The sequence below is a fragment of the Thalia democratica genome, chromosome 8 (genome assembly GCF_965202585.1).
Source record: "Thalia democratica chromosome 8, ktThaDemo2.hap1.1, whole genome shotgun sequence".
Taxonomy (NCBI): domain Eukaryota; kingdom Metazoa; phylum Chordata; class Thaliacea; order Salpida; family Salpidae; genus Thalia; species Thalia democratica.
This window is the reverse complement of record NC_139172.1, coordinates 20518235-20536092: the sequence shown is the minus strand read 5'-3', so window position 1 is coordinate 20536092 and position 17858 is coordinate 20518235. Positions and strand designations below refer to the sequence as shown.

The 17858-nt window shown below is 25.2% G+C and overlaps 1 protein-coding gene across 1 annotated transcript in view; it reads left to right on the top strand.

Moving 5' to 3' along the window:
• Positions 1-6532: 6532 nt before the first annotated feature.
• LOC145842980 (nitric oxide synthase 1-like) overlaps positions 6533-17858 on the top strand; it is a 28908-nt gene continuing 17582 nt past the window's right edge. Inside the window, exons 1-7 of the mRNA XM_082950452.1 lie at positions 6533-6659; positions 7730-7840; positions 8279-8582; positions 13018-13138; positions 14514-14662; positions 15372-15534; positions 16560-16651. Of these exons, the coding sequence (XP_082806578.1) occupies positions 6533-6659; positions 7730-7840; positions 8279-8582; positions 13018-13138; positions 14514-14662; positions 15372-15534; positions 16560-16651 (1067 nt within the window). The remainder of the gene's footprint in view (positions 6660-7729; positions 7841-8278; positions 8583-13017; positions 13139-14513; positions 14663-15371; positions 15535-16559; positions 16652-17858) is intronic.

The window sequence follows — 17858 nt, the reverse complement described above, 5'->3', positions numbered from 1 at the left end:
ATATATATAGTTTCAAATGTATCAAGCTACTATAGTTTAGAAAAAATATAATAAATCTTTTGTTTAACTAATTGCTATCAAAGTTTTAAAATTAAAAGTTATATTACTGAAAAAGTTTAGTTTTGCTTATAAGTTTGTTTATCCATGCTATGTGACGCACCGTGTCATTTTGTCGCTGTGTTAAAGTGACGTATCGTGTCATTTTGTCGCTGTGCCAAAGTGACGCACCGTGTCATTTTGCCGCTGTGCCAAAGTGACCCTCCGTGCCAAAGTGACGCACCGTGTCGTTTTGTCGCTGTGCCAAAGTGACCCTCCGTGCCAAAGTGACGCACCGTGTCGTTTTGTCGCTATGCCAAAGTGACTCTCCGTGCCAAAGTGACGCACCGTGTCATTTTGTCGCTGTGTCAAAGTGACCCTCTGTACCAAAGTGACGCACCGTGTCATTTTGTCGCTGTGCCAAAGTGACGCACCGTGTCATTTTGTCGCCGTGCCAAAGTGACCCTCCGTGCCAAAGTGACGCACCGTGCCAAGGTGACGCACCGTGTCATTTTGTCGCTGTGCCAAAGTGACGCACCGTGTCATTTTGTCGCCGTGTCAAAGTGACCCTCCGTGTCAAAGTGACGCACCGTGCCAAAGTGACGCACCGTGTCACTTTGTCGCTGTGTCATTCTGACACCCACCCCAATAAAAGAAGGATACTGTATAATTTAACTATTAATAACTAAATATAATTTTCAATTTATAGGTGTTTCAATGAAATAAAAATGTCCACTATAACTTTTTTATGAAATCAATAGTTCTTATGAAAAAGCACTTGTTCAAAATCGTATCATTTTTACTGTTTCAACCGTAAATACTCAAAAACAAACAATTATTTGTGTAATTGATAACTTTAAAACTTCAACATTTTCTAAACTTTAATAGATGCATTATATTCTATTTTTATTTTTATTACATCGATTAGTAAAATGTTTGTTACAAATAATCTATTAGTTTGTAACTTAAGATTTAACGATGTAGAAATCCTAACTTCATAAACAGAAACAATTTTTGTATCTTTAATAAGTTATATGATTGACTAAAATTATTTCGAAAATAATTTAGATTGTAAATAATTAACAAACTTGTTTACGGTTATTGCGTTTTATATTTAGAGTAGATTAAACATATGTTTACGTTATTATTGATTTAAACCGTTTTAGTAGTTTTATTATAATTTAAACAAAAAATATCATACCTTTGAAAGTCCGTAAGATACAGGTTTTTATAATAAATATTATTTTTTAAAAATAGTTATCATACGAGAAAACGAGAAAACAAGCATATAGAAAACTTTTTAAAAGTTTAGTTTAGTTTTATTAAAGACTTCAAATAGAACCTCGAAGAAAATATTTTAGTCAAACTTATAAAAGCATAAAAAGTATTCAATTATTTCAAGAGATGAACGATTGTTTAGCTATTCGTAGCAGTTGTACTTAAAAAATACAAGTTCGGATTAAGATAAACAACTCCTAAGTAAACTAAAAATAGTTTTTTTTAGTATATAAAGATAGTTTACAACGTTGTTTGACAATTTAAGTTTGTTTCATAATACTTTTGGTCGTCAGTTTTATTAACGTGTTCAATAAACTGTTTATATGCAATGCAGCTCTTTTTTTTAAATTCATTTTTTATTATGTTGAGTTCATTTCATAAAAAGAACTACACAGTACAATTTATAACGCGAAAAAGTTTGTTTTTTAAGTATGTTTATAATCCCAATTTTGAGCTTATTTAACTATGAACTTTTTTATTTTAGGTCTTGGTGAAAATTCAAACCAAATTAATAATGTAGTTGCTTGATATTATATAAAGTTAAAAAACTAACAATGCTTTTATCTACCAAGTTCTTAATCGACTAAATATTATATGTACATACAAATACCTTCAAGGTTTTCATAAAGATCACTAAAATAAAGACTAAAGTTGATGTTTTACGACAAATAATGTATAAATTTAACAACAAATTATGTGGTTATGTTTATTCTAAATTTGTAAACTGTTTGTTTAACAAAGTTTATAGCCTTGGCTAGACTTGTCTCAATAAATCTTTACAAACAAATCGTAACTATTTGTTGTTTACTTTACAACTAAAATCACTTATTCAGTTGAAATTATTTTAATGCTTCCTCAACAATGATGCTTACTCAGCTAAAAACTTTTAAATAGTTCCTCAATCCTATTCTAGGTTGTTAAAATTCAGTAAACAGTTGTTAAGCTAAACAGTCTTCGCTTGCTAAGGGCAAGGTACATAGTTCTAGTACATCTCAACACTTCCTCGTCGGTGAATTTGTTTTTACATTAAATTATAAAAATGCGACGGAGGCATCGTAGATGAAAGATGTTTATTCAAAATTTCGCACACGCAATTTTTCTTTCATCGTATAAATCTGAAGGAAAAATAAAAACAAGATTTTATTAGCGGAACTATGTAACAAAATAGCACGTTTTATTTGAAGTGGTATTAAAAATAATTTGATTTTTCTACGTAAGCAGACATTATTAAAGTACGTAAACAGATACAAGGTATTGTTAATATAGTTAATAAGTCTTTTAGCAATAAAAAAGAAATATTTCTTGCTTTTTATATAAAGGAAAAACCGACTTTGGAAACGCGCACTTGTTTTGAGATCTTGTTAAAGGCAAACATCGTTACTACTTTTCGAAAGTCTGACAATTTTTTATGTTACTTTAATAAAATGAATATAGCTTTTGCTGTTTAAAATTGTAAGATTTTAAAAATTGTTGAAACAAAAATGCATACGCATCTAATCGTTCAACTTAATTAAGTTTCTAATCTCTTTTTATGTCTTAAAGCTTTAGTTTAGTTTTTGTTTTGTATTTTTTATCAATAAGCTTTTGGACTCTACTTGGTTCTTGTTTATAAACTGTTATATCTCATTCCCATTAAGTTTTATAAGATGACTGCTTTAACCACGCAGACCTCTCTTTTTTTAACCACCCCACAATACTTGTTGAGCACACAGGACAAGATTTAAAATTTGCCACAAGATCATTTCAATTTTTTTTCAATTAAAAAAAAAAGTAATTAAAAGATAATTATTAAGTCATCTACGTTGAACAAAAACATTTTTTTCATGTAAATTAAGTTTTAAATATTATTTAATGTTTTTATATTGTAATGTAATAATTGAAAATGCAGCTAGTTTTTTGTTTATAAATTTTAATTTCAAGTTAACTACAACAAAAATGTTTTGTTTGAATGAAAAGTAAGTTGTTTTTGTTATGTATAATTGCTAAACCATAAACTTTATAACAAAATTAATTAATATCTTTTGTACTTACATTAAAAGTTGTATCATATTTTTACTTCCAGCAAAAATCATGTTCTAAATTTTTACCTATTCTTTTTTAAAAATGATTAAATAAAAGAGTTCCAAAAATTAGAGATAAAATTTTATGAGATTTTAGACTAGATTTTTGTTGTTAAGCTGAGTTAGTATTAATTTGGTATAACATTTCTGTGGAAAGTTAATATTATAGAAAAATTGAAGTTAGAGAACTCTTTTTGGTTTCTTATACACAGCAAAATTAATTCAAAAGTGCAAATAAAGAGCATATATACTATACAACATTGGTTTTATGATATTGACATCAAATTTAATTCTTACTTCTAAAGTATAAAGCACTGCAAGCATAGCATAAAGCTTTTAGTTTCTGAATATTCTAGTTGTAAATGTTAAACTGAAAATTGAAACTTACGTAAATCTGCAACTTAAATTTTTAAATACTATAAAGTGCACATATAGGCAATGATATTAAAAATATTAATATAAAAAAATCATTAAGTACATATTTTGGTTGTTAAAAAGTATTAAAGTAGTTTATCATTTATAATTTACACCCTTTTCAAAAATCATTCTGTTTTGCAAATTTACTTAATTATCTGGTATACCGTTTTGCAAAATGTTTTAGCATAATAGTTAATCTGTTTTCAAGAACAAAATTTATTTTATATGGCGCTATTTACTATAAAACACAGTCATTAGGAACTTAATTTTTCATTCATAAATATTTGTATTGTGTTTAAGACGTTTAAAGTTATTAAACACACCTAAATCACTATGACTAAATTGTTTATCAAACTTTAATAACCTACTGTATTTAAAAAGTCAAGTTAAATTTGTTGAAGTAAAACAAGAGAAATTCTATATAAAAGTTTCACAGCTTTTAAAGTCATTTTGATAGCTAAAAAATTTCTCACTAGTTATTTTGTATGAAATTAAAGTTGCAAGTAAAATAAATTATTGACAAAACCGGTTACCATATGAAGAATCTAGTCAATCAAAGACCGATAGAAAAAATAGTTTAATCTTACTGACGCGTTTCTCTGCCCAATAATTTCAAATTAATGCACTTGGTCAATAAAAATTTAAACTTTCCTGTTGAAAAATAAAAAAGACTGTTTAAACAGTCTTCATCTGTATATTTTAAACATAATTTTATTGCACACTTACTTTTTAACATCATAAATTGCAACTATTAACTCTAACTACCATTAATAAACTCTTTTTTTAAAACTAATAACAGTAGTCGAAACACGCTATGTTTTTAGTATTTAGTTTATAAGGTTATATGAGAATCAGCGCATGTTACAATTTCAAAGGATTCGCAAACATGTTTTTTTAATGATAAGACATTTATCAATAGTAAGTGTACTTTATCAAAACCATTGTATTGGCTAAGTAGTTTTTTTTTTTTTTAATTTTAGAATGTAACTTAGTTATTTCCTTTCAAAATAGTATTAAAATAAATAATCTAAAACAGCTAAGTGTGTTAAAGTTCAACAAATACACAAAAAATATACAATCAATTACCGCATTAACATTTTTGTATGTATTATGTTTAACCAAACAAATTTGTTTGTACAAATACACTAATAACTTTATGAACTTATAGTAGAAACATTTTTGCCAAGGTTGTGTAAAATAACCGCTGGTTATTTAACGATACACACAAACGTTAGTGTTTGCGACAATAACTAAGACAAATAATCGTATAAAAATCATACTTTGACAAGTAAACATTTGTGTAGAATATTTTTATAAAATTCGTACACACCTTAATAGATGTGTATTTAGCCTGATACTTGACAATTAATACTATTAAAGAAAATTAATACGCATGTTTGTTCTCGTTTGTCAAAAAGCCTATAAAAGACTTTCTTAACTTTTAAATTGATTTAAAACTCAAGTTTTTTAAGTCATTACGTTGACATGATTTTGTTTTCATATAAATGCGTAATAAGCATTTTTGTAGTTTAAATTAATAAGTTTAACTAAATTAGTTTCAAGAATTCATATAATATTTATTTTTAAATCTTTTACGTAAAAACGTTAAAGTTATCTAAAATTCGTCGCTACTTAAAATTAGCCAAAATATTACTAACTAATTAACAAAGTTGTCAAAAACAAAAGCAATGTATGTGATAGTTTGCGGCTTAATTATCTAATTGTTTTAGAAAATAAACTTTATCCAAAAAATAATGGAATCCACTATAAATGTTTTCAAGCATCTTCAAAACACTTTTTTTACAACTTTTATATAAAACACAGGTTCTAATAGTTAAAACAAGGTTTAATACGTCATTAAATTAATAGTTTAAATTTAAAGGTCTTCGAAATAATTTTGTTTGATAAGCAATTTTCTAAGGATTGTCTATAAACCTTCTGAGCTTAAATTATACCAGCGTGACAATGTTATTAGGAGATTTTTCTTAAAATAGGGTTGATCAACTATTTTTTTAGGCGGGCTAGATTAAACAAAAAATATTTTGCGGACAAGACTTAAATAAAAACTTAAGTTAGCAGCGTAAATTTAAAAAATAAACTAATTTATTTTTTGAATTATTTGTTTAATGCGGATTTTTACGTACTAATAGTCATATAAAAAGCACATCTCAAAGTATTTGTTAAAAAAAAGTTGAATTTTATTTTATTTATGCAGTATGCTTTTAAATTAAAAAGTTTAAATTTTTTGTTTGTACGCCGTACGTTTCCATGCTCTACCCTACTTATTTTTATAATATTTTTAGTTTACACGACTAAAAGCAAATATTTTTTTCGATCGAATCAATAAACATGATTCGATGAAAAATACTTTTTTTAAATATTCGTTTATCAACTTTTTGTTAAGAAAAATCTAAAAATGGATATCATTATTTTGATAAAAATTTTATGTTTAAAGTTTTCTAAATAACTAAAAACAAATGATAGTCTGCAACTTATTTGCATTAAAAAGAAAACCTAACTCGATAGGTATTTTTTTAGTATTAAAAACAACATAATGGACAAGTAAGTTTGGTGTTTTCAAAACTAAAAGCTAAATACCATGGAATATTTTTCAGTATTGTATAGGCTATAATAAAAATACTAAACGTACCTACACTCACCTAAAATAAACAAAAAAAAGTTTTACAAAACTATACTAGTTAATTAAACTTAAAGCTGTGTTAAAAAACATAATTAGAAAAATGGATAGGAACAACAAGTCGAATAGTTTCAACTTGTTGTTGAAAAAGAAAACAAGATCTGGTTTGGGATTTAGCGTCAAACAAAGAAGAACGATGCCGTTTGTTGAAGTTTCTTATATTATGAAAGGTTTGATTAAACACATTCCTTTAATTTAATACTGTATATAGACTCAATTTCAAACAATTTAGAAACTTTTAACTTATTTTGTTAAACATACTTAAAAAAGCATTTAAACCTTAAATAGTTTTTTATATTTCGAATGTCTCCATTACTTTTTTACCTTTGACTCAGCTTTTTATTTGAAGTAAATTTATTGTTTATCTTAACTGTTTTGTATTAGGCTTTGCGAAATTATATAAACATTTTGCAAAACCAACTTCAAATTATAAATCCAAAAAATCAGTATCGTAATGAAAATTTTGTTTAGTTAGTTACGATAGTTTCACATTGTGACCACACAGAGTTTATGGTTTGCTTAATTGATCGGTACTACTCAACATAATTAAATACTGATTTGTTTACTTACTATCTTATAAACACTAGATGCTATTTTAATTTACTTTGTATAAATCAGACAGTAAAGTTTAATCAATGTATCTATGATAAAAACTAAGTTTCAAAAGTATGAGTCACTTTATAAATCACTTGAAAATAATTAAAAGTTAACAATCTAAGTTTAAGTAAAAATACAAAAAACTTTAACTATTGTGAACTATGAACAATCTAAATCTAATTAAAAAAGACTTAAAGTATTGTTAAAATAAAAACTCGTCATAATTAAATAATAAAAATCAAAAGTTAACAAACATGCAAAACAAGGTGGTACCTCCAACAACTATAATGATAACTGTAACTAAAAAGAGTCTTTTATTCAATGTTATACTTGACTGCATAGAGTTGCACTCCATCTTCCATATATGGTTATTTAAAAGATAATTCCATATATATATGTTTACTTTGTTGACTGACTCTACATACCCGACATTCGAAACAACGAAATAACATACAAAAGACGCCATTTAGTTACAACATTTTTTAAAAACTGTTATTGTGAATATTCTAGTATGTTTTAAATACTAAGTTTTCATCAATAACACTATGGCGACTTAATTAAGACTTGCTCTTATTAAGTTGTTTTTTTTTAACTCAAAACTTAAGTTCTTAATAAAATTTAACTCGAGTCTTTTTTGTTTTAGGTGGTTCTGCTGATCAAAGCGGGTTATTACACGTGGGTGATGTCATAATAGCAGTCAATCATTTCAACATCGAAACTATGGAGTATTTCAAAGCTCTGAATCTACTCAGAGGTATATATGCTTTGACTTAGCACCGTCATTACCTATAACGTTTTTAGAAGTTTAAGACTTTTTTCATCTAAAATAAATTATTTTAACAGATCAATTTTCTAGACATGAGAGACCTTACTAAACAAAAGTACAAAGATTTTTTTTTAATTTTCCAAGTCGCTTTAAACTATATACAGCAATTAAGCTTTATCAATAAATAACGATTGCGTTTTAAATTTTTAGATATATAACTTATTTTCTACTCAAACTGTTATACAAAAATAACTTTAAAAAAAGCTTACACAAACAGCACAAATAATTGCTTTCTGTAAAAAATTATTGTTTCAAAAAAGTTAAACGAGATATCATCAATTAAAAAAATACACTACAAAATGAAACCAATTGAAACCTAAAAATGATTAAGTAAGTACGTTTAAATATCAATCAGCATTTTTTCAGAAGTAGCAACCGGCGGAAGCGTACTACTTATGGTTCAACCGTCCAGTCCCATTGTTGAGTATATTGATCAATCGGGCAATTTAGTGATGTCAAGAGATATTTTTCAAGAAATTCGTCCGGTTAATGGACGCGCGATAAGTTACGGAAGCAAAAACGGCCTCAACAAGTACAAAAAGCTGCAGCCGATTTCTTCAAACAACATGAGCTACAGCAAAGTTACTTTTCCTGAAAAAAAGGTACCTAAAACTGGTTCGGGGGAGAAAACAGAAAGCAAGAAGCAAGTGCTTGAAAATACCACAAAAAAGTATGTAATATTAATCCTCTTATCTATTAGATAATTAAGTTTATAACAATGATTAGGAAATGAACTGAAACTTTGTTTCGACAAAAATTCACTTTGTTTTTATATTACGCTTTCCTTACTACTAAAACGTAATAAAGTAAAAAATAAAAACTTCAAAAAATGTTTCAGTTATATAAAGTATTCAAACCTTATAAAATATGAAAAATAAGTATTTAACCAAAAAATTATTTTTGAAATAGTATTCTGAGGTTTAACTAAGGACTTTTACTCTTTAAAAATAAGAACAAGCAAACTTTAATCTTTAAAAGATATAGAATAAACAATAACCAATAATGTTCAAATGATACAGCACCTTTTTTTAAACAAGAGTTTACATCACAATATTTGTATTTATTATCGTTAAGTAAAAAGCTTTAAATAGTATTTAAAACAATGAATAATGATGGATTAAGCGTTCTAGTGCAAAATGAATATATGATAAAAAAAGCGAAATGACTTTAAAAAATACAAAATAGTATATTCTAAGTACAAGTTACGTCTTAGTATAAGGTATGTAGGTTGGCGACATACAGCTTGCAAACTGAATCTGGCTTGTAGTTAATTTTACCCAACCGTTGTTTTTTTTTTATTAACAAAAATTTATATTAATTAAATGAACTATAAGATAATGTATTTTTGTGCAGGTATAATATAAATTTAATAGTAAACAAACTGTGTAGCCAATTTCATGAATTTGTTCTTATAGTTTAATGGTTTTAAAGATTAAAAAAATATTGTTTTACTACGAGTTTCCTAAATTAAGACGGGTCGACTACTTCTCTAAATATTAAAAAATATGTTTATTTAGTTCTACTAAAAACATTTTTTCAAGACTAATTTTTTTTCATTTGAAGTATGTGGTTGAATTAAAACTAAGCTGTAAGCACAATAAGAAACTTTAAGAGAATAATTGGTGATTTGATAAGAAAAACAATTGTAAAAACAAACCGTATTAAACCGTGCGTATTTTAAAGTAGACAAATATTTAAGAATCAGAAAAGATTCTTGCGAAGTTTTTTTTCGATAATTAACCTGTACAATTTTTGATAAAACTTACTTTTTGTTGATTTATGAATATCTTTTATACCTAATAGTTACATAAAAGACTATCAAACTTGCTTAAAACCTAAACTGTAATTTTACACTCTTTTACGCATGTTTGCCGACTTAAGTATTCAAATTTTATGCCAATAGTTTGTTAATACAGATCCTAGCGAACAAATTCGCTGGAATGTATAATAAACACAGTTTGAACTAAATAAAAATTACTTTTTGGATCTTTATAACTCATAAGAACTGTGTTAACCCGTTTTACATAGAGAAAAGTGTGTAAACTCAATAAATAGTGTGCAATTGTTATTATTATTTGCCAATTTAGAAATTTTGCATCAGCCTATAACAGAAACATAAAAAGTTGACATTAGCCCAGTTTACATAAAAACAAGGATAATGTTTTTATATGTATAAGGAGTAGATTGATAGTTCTTCTATGTCTGAGTATAGTCATTTTTGTGTGTATTTATTGGGTTTAAATAGCATTGGTTTAGTCTAGGTTGTAGAAAGTTGTAAAATGTTTTCTTTTTTGTTTTAGTTTATAAATATGTTAGTAAAGAATTTCTTCGTGTATCCAACACTTTATTTATATAAATAAACTTACTAAGCTTTATGTATATATTATCTAGAAAAGAATTAAGTATTTAAACGATAAGCTGAAATAGCTGACAAAACTTTAAAATGATGATAGTTTGACTTTTTTAATTATTATAGTTTTTTGTGTGTTTTACAAAGAAAATTGTCATACAAAGTTATATGCTCTTTGTGCCCGTTTAGATTTTCTTTTTATTTGTAGTAAAGTTATTGACTTTATGTTTATTTAAGTTTATATAAACTGATATATTTATATGAAAGCATTTATTTACTTTCTTTTTTTATGCAAAGTATAGTTTTGAATTTTGCAGCTTTTATTTTATTTTAATAGAACATTAGGTAGTGATCACGATCAGTTTTGTTAAGTATTTTTGTAACGATTTAAATGACGAATAGACTTTAATTTTTATCGATAACTACCTACCTAATATCTAAAACATTAACACATGTAATGTCTAGATATGTGTACACAAAATTTTAGTGGAAAACTTATGCTGTCTGAATAATTTATGTATTGATATGTATTAGTTATATCATATTTAGTTAAATGTTAAAAAGTATTTTGTGAGTCTATGTTTAGTTTATTGTGTGTTGTAGCACTTATGTTATCTATTTTTTATTATCTATTTACAACGTTAAATATTTTTACTGCGTACAATTTACTATTCGTAAATGAATTAAACCGAACTAAAATACAATAGTAGACTAGCTTTATTTTCCAAAATAAACTTAATTTAATTGCTAACATTAATAGTAACTCTTAATATTTTTACTAACTAATTTTCTATATCTTAGTGTACACATTTTTTAACTTTTAACTAAAAGCTATCTAAACCTATAAGCTAAAAAATCGATAAAAATTTTCATTAACAATGAAAACATTTGAAGTAAAGTAAAAGTTTAAAAAAATTATACAAAAGAAACTCAATGAAATAAATCAAATACATATTACGATATTTTCATCAGTGGGTATATAGCAATAAATAAAAAACAAATTTAAATGTATATAGTGACAGTAGTAAACTAATGAACATATTTTAATTATATATAAATTAAATTTCTAATTATTAAAAATACTAAAAACAAAGTTACTTAAATACAAATAACATAAACCACCAAAAAAAATTACGTAGAAAACCTAACCTTTGTAGCCAAATTAAGTTTGACTATAGTGTTGCTTTATTTACTTTATACTTTTTTAACGTTTATAATTTTGTAAATAGCATTTTGGTTATTTTTTGGTAATTTACTTTATTTATTATGAATATTACTACTACTACTATATAAATCCGAATTTATCTTTTATTTATTACTATGTTTCCACTGACGAAAATAGCGTGAAGTGTATATGGTTTATTACGCTAAGTGTATACTATTTAAAAAATACTTATTGTAAAAATTCTAGAAAAAATTTGCGAGATTGCACTGATACTTAACAATATTGAATGAATGAAAATCGATAAGAAATTTAAATAAACAACTTTTTTAAAAAGCTGTTCTTACGCAAACTTTAGAAAACGCGTTTGAAGTACCTTAAGCTTTGCTTTCCTTTTTTAATTCTGAATACGTTGGTATATCCTTGTTTACTCTAATAACAAGAATTATTTTTTTCACTTACTCATGCCTTCGTGTCGTTTTATTTTTGAGTAGTTGTGTACGATCTATCATGGTTGCGTCAGAGAAACGTACGTTTCAGACACATTTAGATAAATACAACATTTAAATAATATTTCTGTTTTTTGTTTCAAAAGTACCAAGTTTGTATCAGGCAAATGTTACAAATGTTTTAAATTGGTGAGGTTGAACAGAAAAAAGGATTTTTTTTCCAAAAGTGAGTATAAATGCTAAGAGAAGTAAGAATTGCTTGTTGAACTTTCTTGGCTGTTTTTGTTTTTTGCAACCGCTTCTGTTATTGTGGTTCTTGTAAAATGTCCATGGAAATAACCTGTTCTCCTGATAATAGCAACAGGTATATCATGTTAAAAAAAAGCGTTTAAATGTATCTAAAACTAAAATTGCTATCAACTAGATTTTTATCCAAGTTAATTAAGTGCATTCAACGTTTTGTAGTTTTCAATTTTATTTAAAATGTACTTTTCTACTTTTAAAACTTTTTAGTGTAAAATTCAGTCTATGCTTAAAAGCATTTATATAAAAAAAGTTATTTTTCTTTTAATGGAAAATATATGTATACCGTACCAACGTCTTATAAATTAAATGAATTTTCAAATAAAACTAAATTTTGAAAAACACTACTTTCACATAAACAGTCTACTTACCAAAGTTGCTTCATTAAAGATGACAAATTATTAAACTGAAAGTTAGTTTGTTTATTCAGCCGGGATTAACTTGACTCACTATTTCCAATTTTAATTGAAGAAAACAATTCAGGAAAACTAAATATAAATGTTTTATTTTAAAGTTATGCCTTTTATTGTACATGTTGTTTTATAAAACTAAGCTTTAATTTAGCAAATGTTTATTTGATATAAAGCAAACGCTTGAAATTAAAAAAACTAATAAAAGTGAAGTCAGAGTTCGAATAGCGTATAATTAAATTATTTTTTTTTATATTATTATAACTAGCTCCTTAATAAGTTAAATTTCAAAGATAGTCTTTATTGTATATTTAAGATAAGTAACATATTTATTATAAGTTATAAAAAACATAAACAAGTTTTTTTTTTTTTTGAGAGTAAAAACGATAAGTTTAGTTTATATATTTTGAATCACAAGCTATTTTCAACAGAGAAAAGAACACCGTTTTAAACGAAAAAAAAGAAAATCTGAAACCTTCTAGTTCTACTTTGTTACAAAACTATGAGTCAGGATCGAAACACAAAGAAACTCTTCATGAAAAAGCAGAATCAGTAAGCATATATATAGAATTTTGAAAAGATTTATAAAGTTGTTTTATAAATACTGTTGTACTTTTAAATTACAATAAAACTTTATAATTAACACAAAAAATTATTTTAACACTTAAAAATTTGCACTAAGATTTATTATCTGAATAAAAAACCATTATTTTTAACTGTTTTTTTTCTATTAGTAGGTTTGATCATAAGCTATAACGAAGTTTTTCTTATCAATTTCATAAGTAAAAAAAATAGTATTAAGTTGGTTTTTAGTTACAAAATGCTTGTCATTTTATTTAAAAAAATGAAATATTATTCTTTTAAATCATTTAAAAAGTTTTTGATCGTTTTTGATATCTTGAAGCTTTTTCAACTCAAAAAAGGCTTTCAATGCGTTAGGAAAGACAAATGTACAGGAGATTTAAAAAAAAGAAAACTATAAAAACAGTTGTCTTAGAACTTATAGGTTTTTCAGTTTATTGTTTCCACAATTTATTTAACTAACTTTGAAATTTTTATTTTCCTTAGTAATTGTTTTTTCATTTCGAAATAAAAAGAGCCGAAAGTTCTAAACTGGACAGTTAAAGTTTATATTGTTAGCTGTAGTAAATAAATCATCAAGTATGTTAAACTTTAATTTGTGTTAGAATTTTTTTTTTGAACTTTTTTCTGTAAAACTCAAAAATTAATAGCAGTTTAGTATTAAAACATTGATTTCGACTACTTTAAACTAAAAAGATGACAATAAGTTATGTTATATAAAAATTAAAAGTTATAATAAGGCTTTTAACTTCGGAAATCTAAATCAAAACATTAGCGCACTACAATTTTTTGCTCTAAATTAATAAATTATTACCATCAAAATAAAACATAAATTATTCAATACTATTTATACCTTTGACAGAATGATTTAGCAAAACTACTCAAATCTTTTTTAAAATTAGTACACTGAAGTTTATTTTCTTTTTCTATAAAATGAAAAACGAAAACAGTTAAACCAACAATGTATAATTAAGCATAAACTCGATTACCGGCTTTGCAGTACTGGTTTTATTTTATTTTAGCTAATCTTAATGCACTATAAATTAATGAACATGAGTATAAGAACTAAATTATTTAAAGTTGATTTAAAATCTAGTTATTAGACGTTAAAAATTTTTAGAGTAACAACAACAGCGAAAAATTCTAAGTAAAAATGCTTTCTACTAATGTTATAGAAAGCAAATATTGAAACTTTCATCAAGTATATATTTAATAATAAAGTGCGTTTAATCAAGTTTTTAGTACAACGTTTCAAAGCTTATTAAAGCTTTTTTTTAACTTAACAAGTACTACAGTTAAAGAATGTTTTAACAAATTTAATATAACTTTATTTTTACCAAAAAAGGTGAACATATGCTCATTAAACGAATGTCGTGGAAGTTTAATGAACCCACCAAATATGACGTGTGACCCATCGAAAGACAAGCAAACAGCTGGTGATGTCAGAAGACTTGCTAAGGGATTTTTAGAACAGTATTACGAATCCACGAAAAGGTAGCAGAAAGTATTAAAATAAAAACTAAAAATTTTGAAAATAAATACAACATGCAGTTTTAAGTTTTACTTTTTACCTAGGAAGTGTGTATACTATTCTTTCTACACTCTTAAACTTCCAAAAAAAAACTATAAAGCTTTCATTTAAAGTTTATTTATATTAAAATTGTAAAGTTTCAAGATTTCCAGCTAATTTTTACTTCAGTAAAAAAAATCTAGTGATTTGTTAAGTTTTTTACACAACTAATGTTTAATAAGAATTATAAATTCAGATTTGAATTTACTTATTTGTTTAAACAAACTGAGAAAGTATTTTTTTAAAGTTGTTATAATTGTTTAGTAGTGATCTAATTAAAAAAAGTACTATTTATCAGACACAATTTTTAGTTTAATTTCAATCAACTTGTATTAAACTTCGATAACTTTCTAAAAAATTATTATGATTTATTGATTTAACTTGTTTTCACATTTTGTATTTACTGTTTTGGGTAAAAACACTACTCAAAAATGTATCTATATTTAGACATCAATTTGTCTTTTTGACGAAGAGGCTTTTCTTTATAAAATAAGCACTAAGGAGAGCATACATTCTCATCAAAAACAATAAAGTTGATAAAACTAAAAAGATAAGCTTGAAAACAACTGAATACGTAAATATAACATAACGGAAACTAAAATCAACTTTGACTTTTGTTTCTTGGCAACTTAGGTCGGGATCTGAAGCACACCAGAATCGTTTAAAAGAAGTCATGAAATCAATTGACCTCACTGGAACTTACGAGCTCACATACAATGAGCTCAACTTCGGGGCTAAAATGGCTTGGAGAAATGCTCCGAGGTGCATTGGACGACAGCAGTGGAACAAACTGCAAGTTTGAAAATTATTGTAAATCATAACTTTTCTAAATAACTTTTGTTGAATGGGTTACTATATGTATCGAAGCTTGAAAAATAAAATCTAATCAGTTACAAAAATAGTTAAAACTTAATGTTTTTGTTATTAAATTTAATTTTTTAACTTTTATATATCAGCTTTTAAATGTTATAGTTTAGGCAAAAGTATAATGCTATTACTGTCGTTTTTATATTAAACTCGTGAAAATTACATAAAATACTAAACAAGTTATTAACCGTTTCGCAGGTAAAGCAAACTAAAAAAAATGAGATGATTTTAATTTATATGAAAGAAACTAAAACTATCACACTTGACTGAACAGAAATAAATATGAATGTTGTTAAATAAATTTATAAATGTTTTTTTTTTTTATCAACAGACTAGTTTTGAATTTCAAGAAATTTTAAAAGACTATTAAAACTAATTTTAACACTATTTAGCCATTTTTCATTATTAATTACTAAATTACTTATACGGCAATAAAAGTTTTTCTTTACATAGCATTTTAATGTTTAAGCTTTTTTACAAAAAAAATATTTAAAATTAATCCTTTTTTATTTATCTGTTTTAGATATTTTCTAAAAGTACAATTTTCAACATTAAACTAGTTAAATAAACGTATACCAGTAAAAATTTTCTGAAAAACTTAATTCTAATTAAATTGTTACTCAGATTCATAAGTTTTGTTAGCATAATAATGAAGTTGACAAGACTTATTTTAAGCTTTCAAAGTTGTCTATAAATTTATACTTTACTTCCATAATTTTTTTAGTTTTCAGAAGCTTTCGTAAACTTTATTTTTTACTGTTAGAAAAATATTAAATATTTGTAGCTTACTATTAAAGTTTAAAACCATTTTCAACAGTATAAGTACACTTATTTTATAGTTTGCAGAATAACAACTCTTACTTTAAATTATCAATAATAAACGATAAAAAATAGCTTAACTTTGTTTTAGTTTAACAACATGATCTTTTCAAATATATAAAACATAAAAAACAGGTTTTTGATTGCCGACAAGTAACAACAACGCAGGAAATGTATCAAGCTCTCTGTAACCACCTAAAATTTGGTACTAACAAAGGAAACATTAGGTCAGTTATTTAAAATATAGGGTATTTATTTTGAAACTTTAATTTTGATATTCAAAACACAATGACGCATAGCGAAGATATTTACAAGAAATTTACAGTAATTAGTAACAAATATTCACGTCATAGACTTGTATAAAACCTGGTCTTGCTTAAATTTTTTGATTAATAGATACAATTTAAAAACTCATAAACTTCACATAAATTTTTATTTATAAGAAAACTGTATTAATGTTTTTTTAATCAAATTCATATTTTTACTTAATTGAACTAAGTTTGTATATAAGTAATTTAGTTTAAACATATCTTCAATTGAATACACGTTTATAGTAAACTGATTATCATCTATTTTTGAAATTAAAGTTAAATTTAAACTTAATAATGAAAATTAAATTTTAGATATGAAGTAAAGTTAATATCTAGAAACTTTTAAGAAAAGAACTTTTTTATCTAACATATTTTTTACAAGTAAGCTTATTTTAAAATCAATTCTTAATTTCTTTTATTTTGTCAATTAGATAAATTGCAAAAAAAAAAACTAAGTAAAATAACTTCGAGTTTTATAAAGCTTTTTGACAAGTTTTTCTAAGAGCAAGTATTCAACTATATGTATGCAACTATATGCAACAACTATATAATTTGATTACGTCGTGAATAACATCAATAATGCTGTCTAAGAAAACATCTGAACACCTAAAATTGTATTTTTATTTTCAATGTTTGTTTTCTGAAATAACTAAGAGGGGTAGCTGTCAAATTTGCACGAGCGTACAAAATTGCACTAAGATAAAATTGTACGAAGAAACTTTTGCACGAGCAGACAATTTTACACGGAAATATTTTTGAACGGTTTGATTTTTTTAAAAAATTTAATTTAGTTTTTTTTTAGCTATCACTGTTACTCCTAACCCTTACCCTCGGTTGGTAACTTATTTTTTTTTATTAATAATCTTTTTTTTTTTTTTGCTATCACTGTTACCCTTAACCCTTACAATAACTTTTTTTGCACGGGTTGAATGTTTTTAATTTCTTTAATTAGATTGAATTTTTGTTCTTTATTGTTTTTTTTTATTTTACTATCACTTTTACCCCTAACTTTTAAGCTCGGTCAGTAACTTTTATTTTCTTTTTGTTTTTTATTAATTTATCTAAAATTTTCTATTCTGTTTTTTTTTTATTTTTTCTTTTCTCTCTCATACATTTTTGTCTT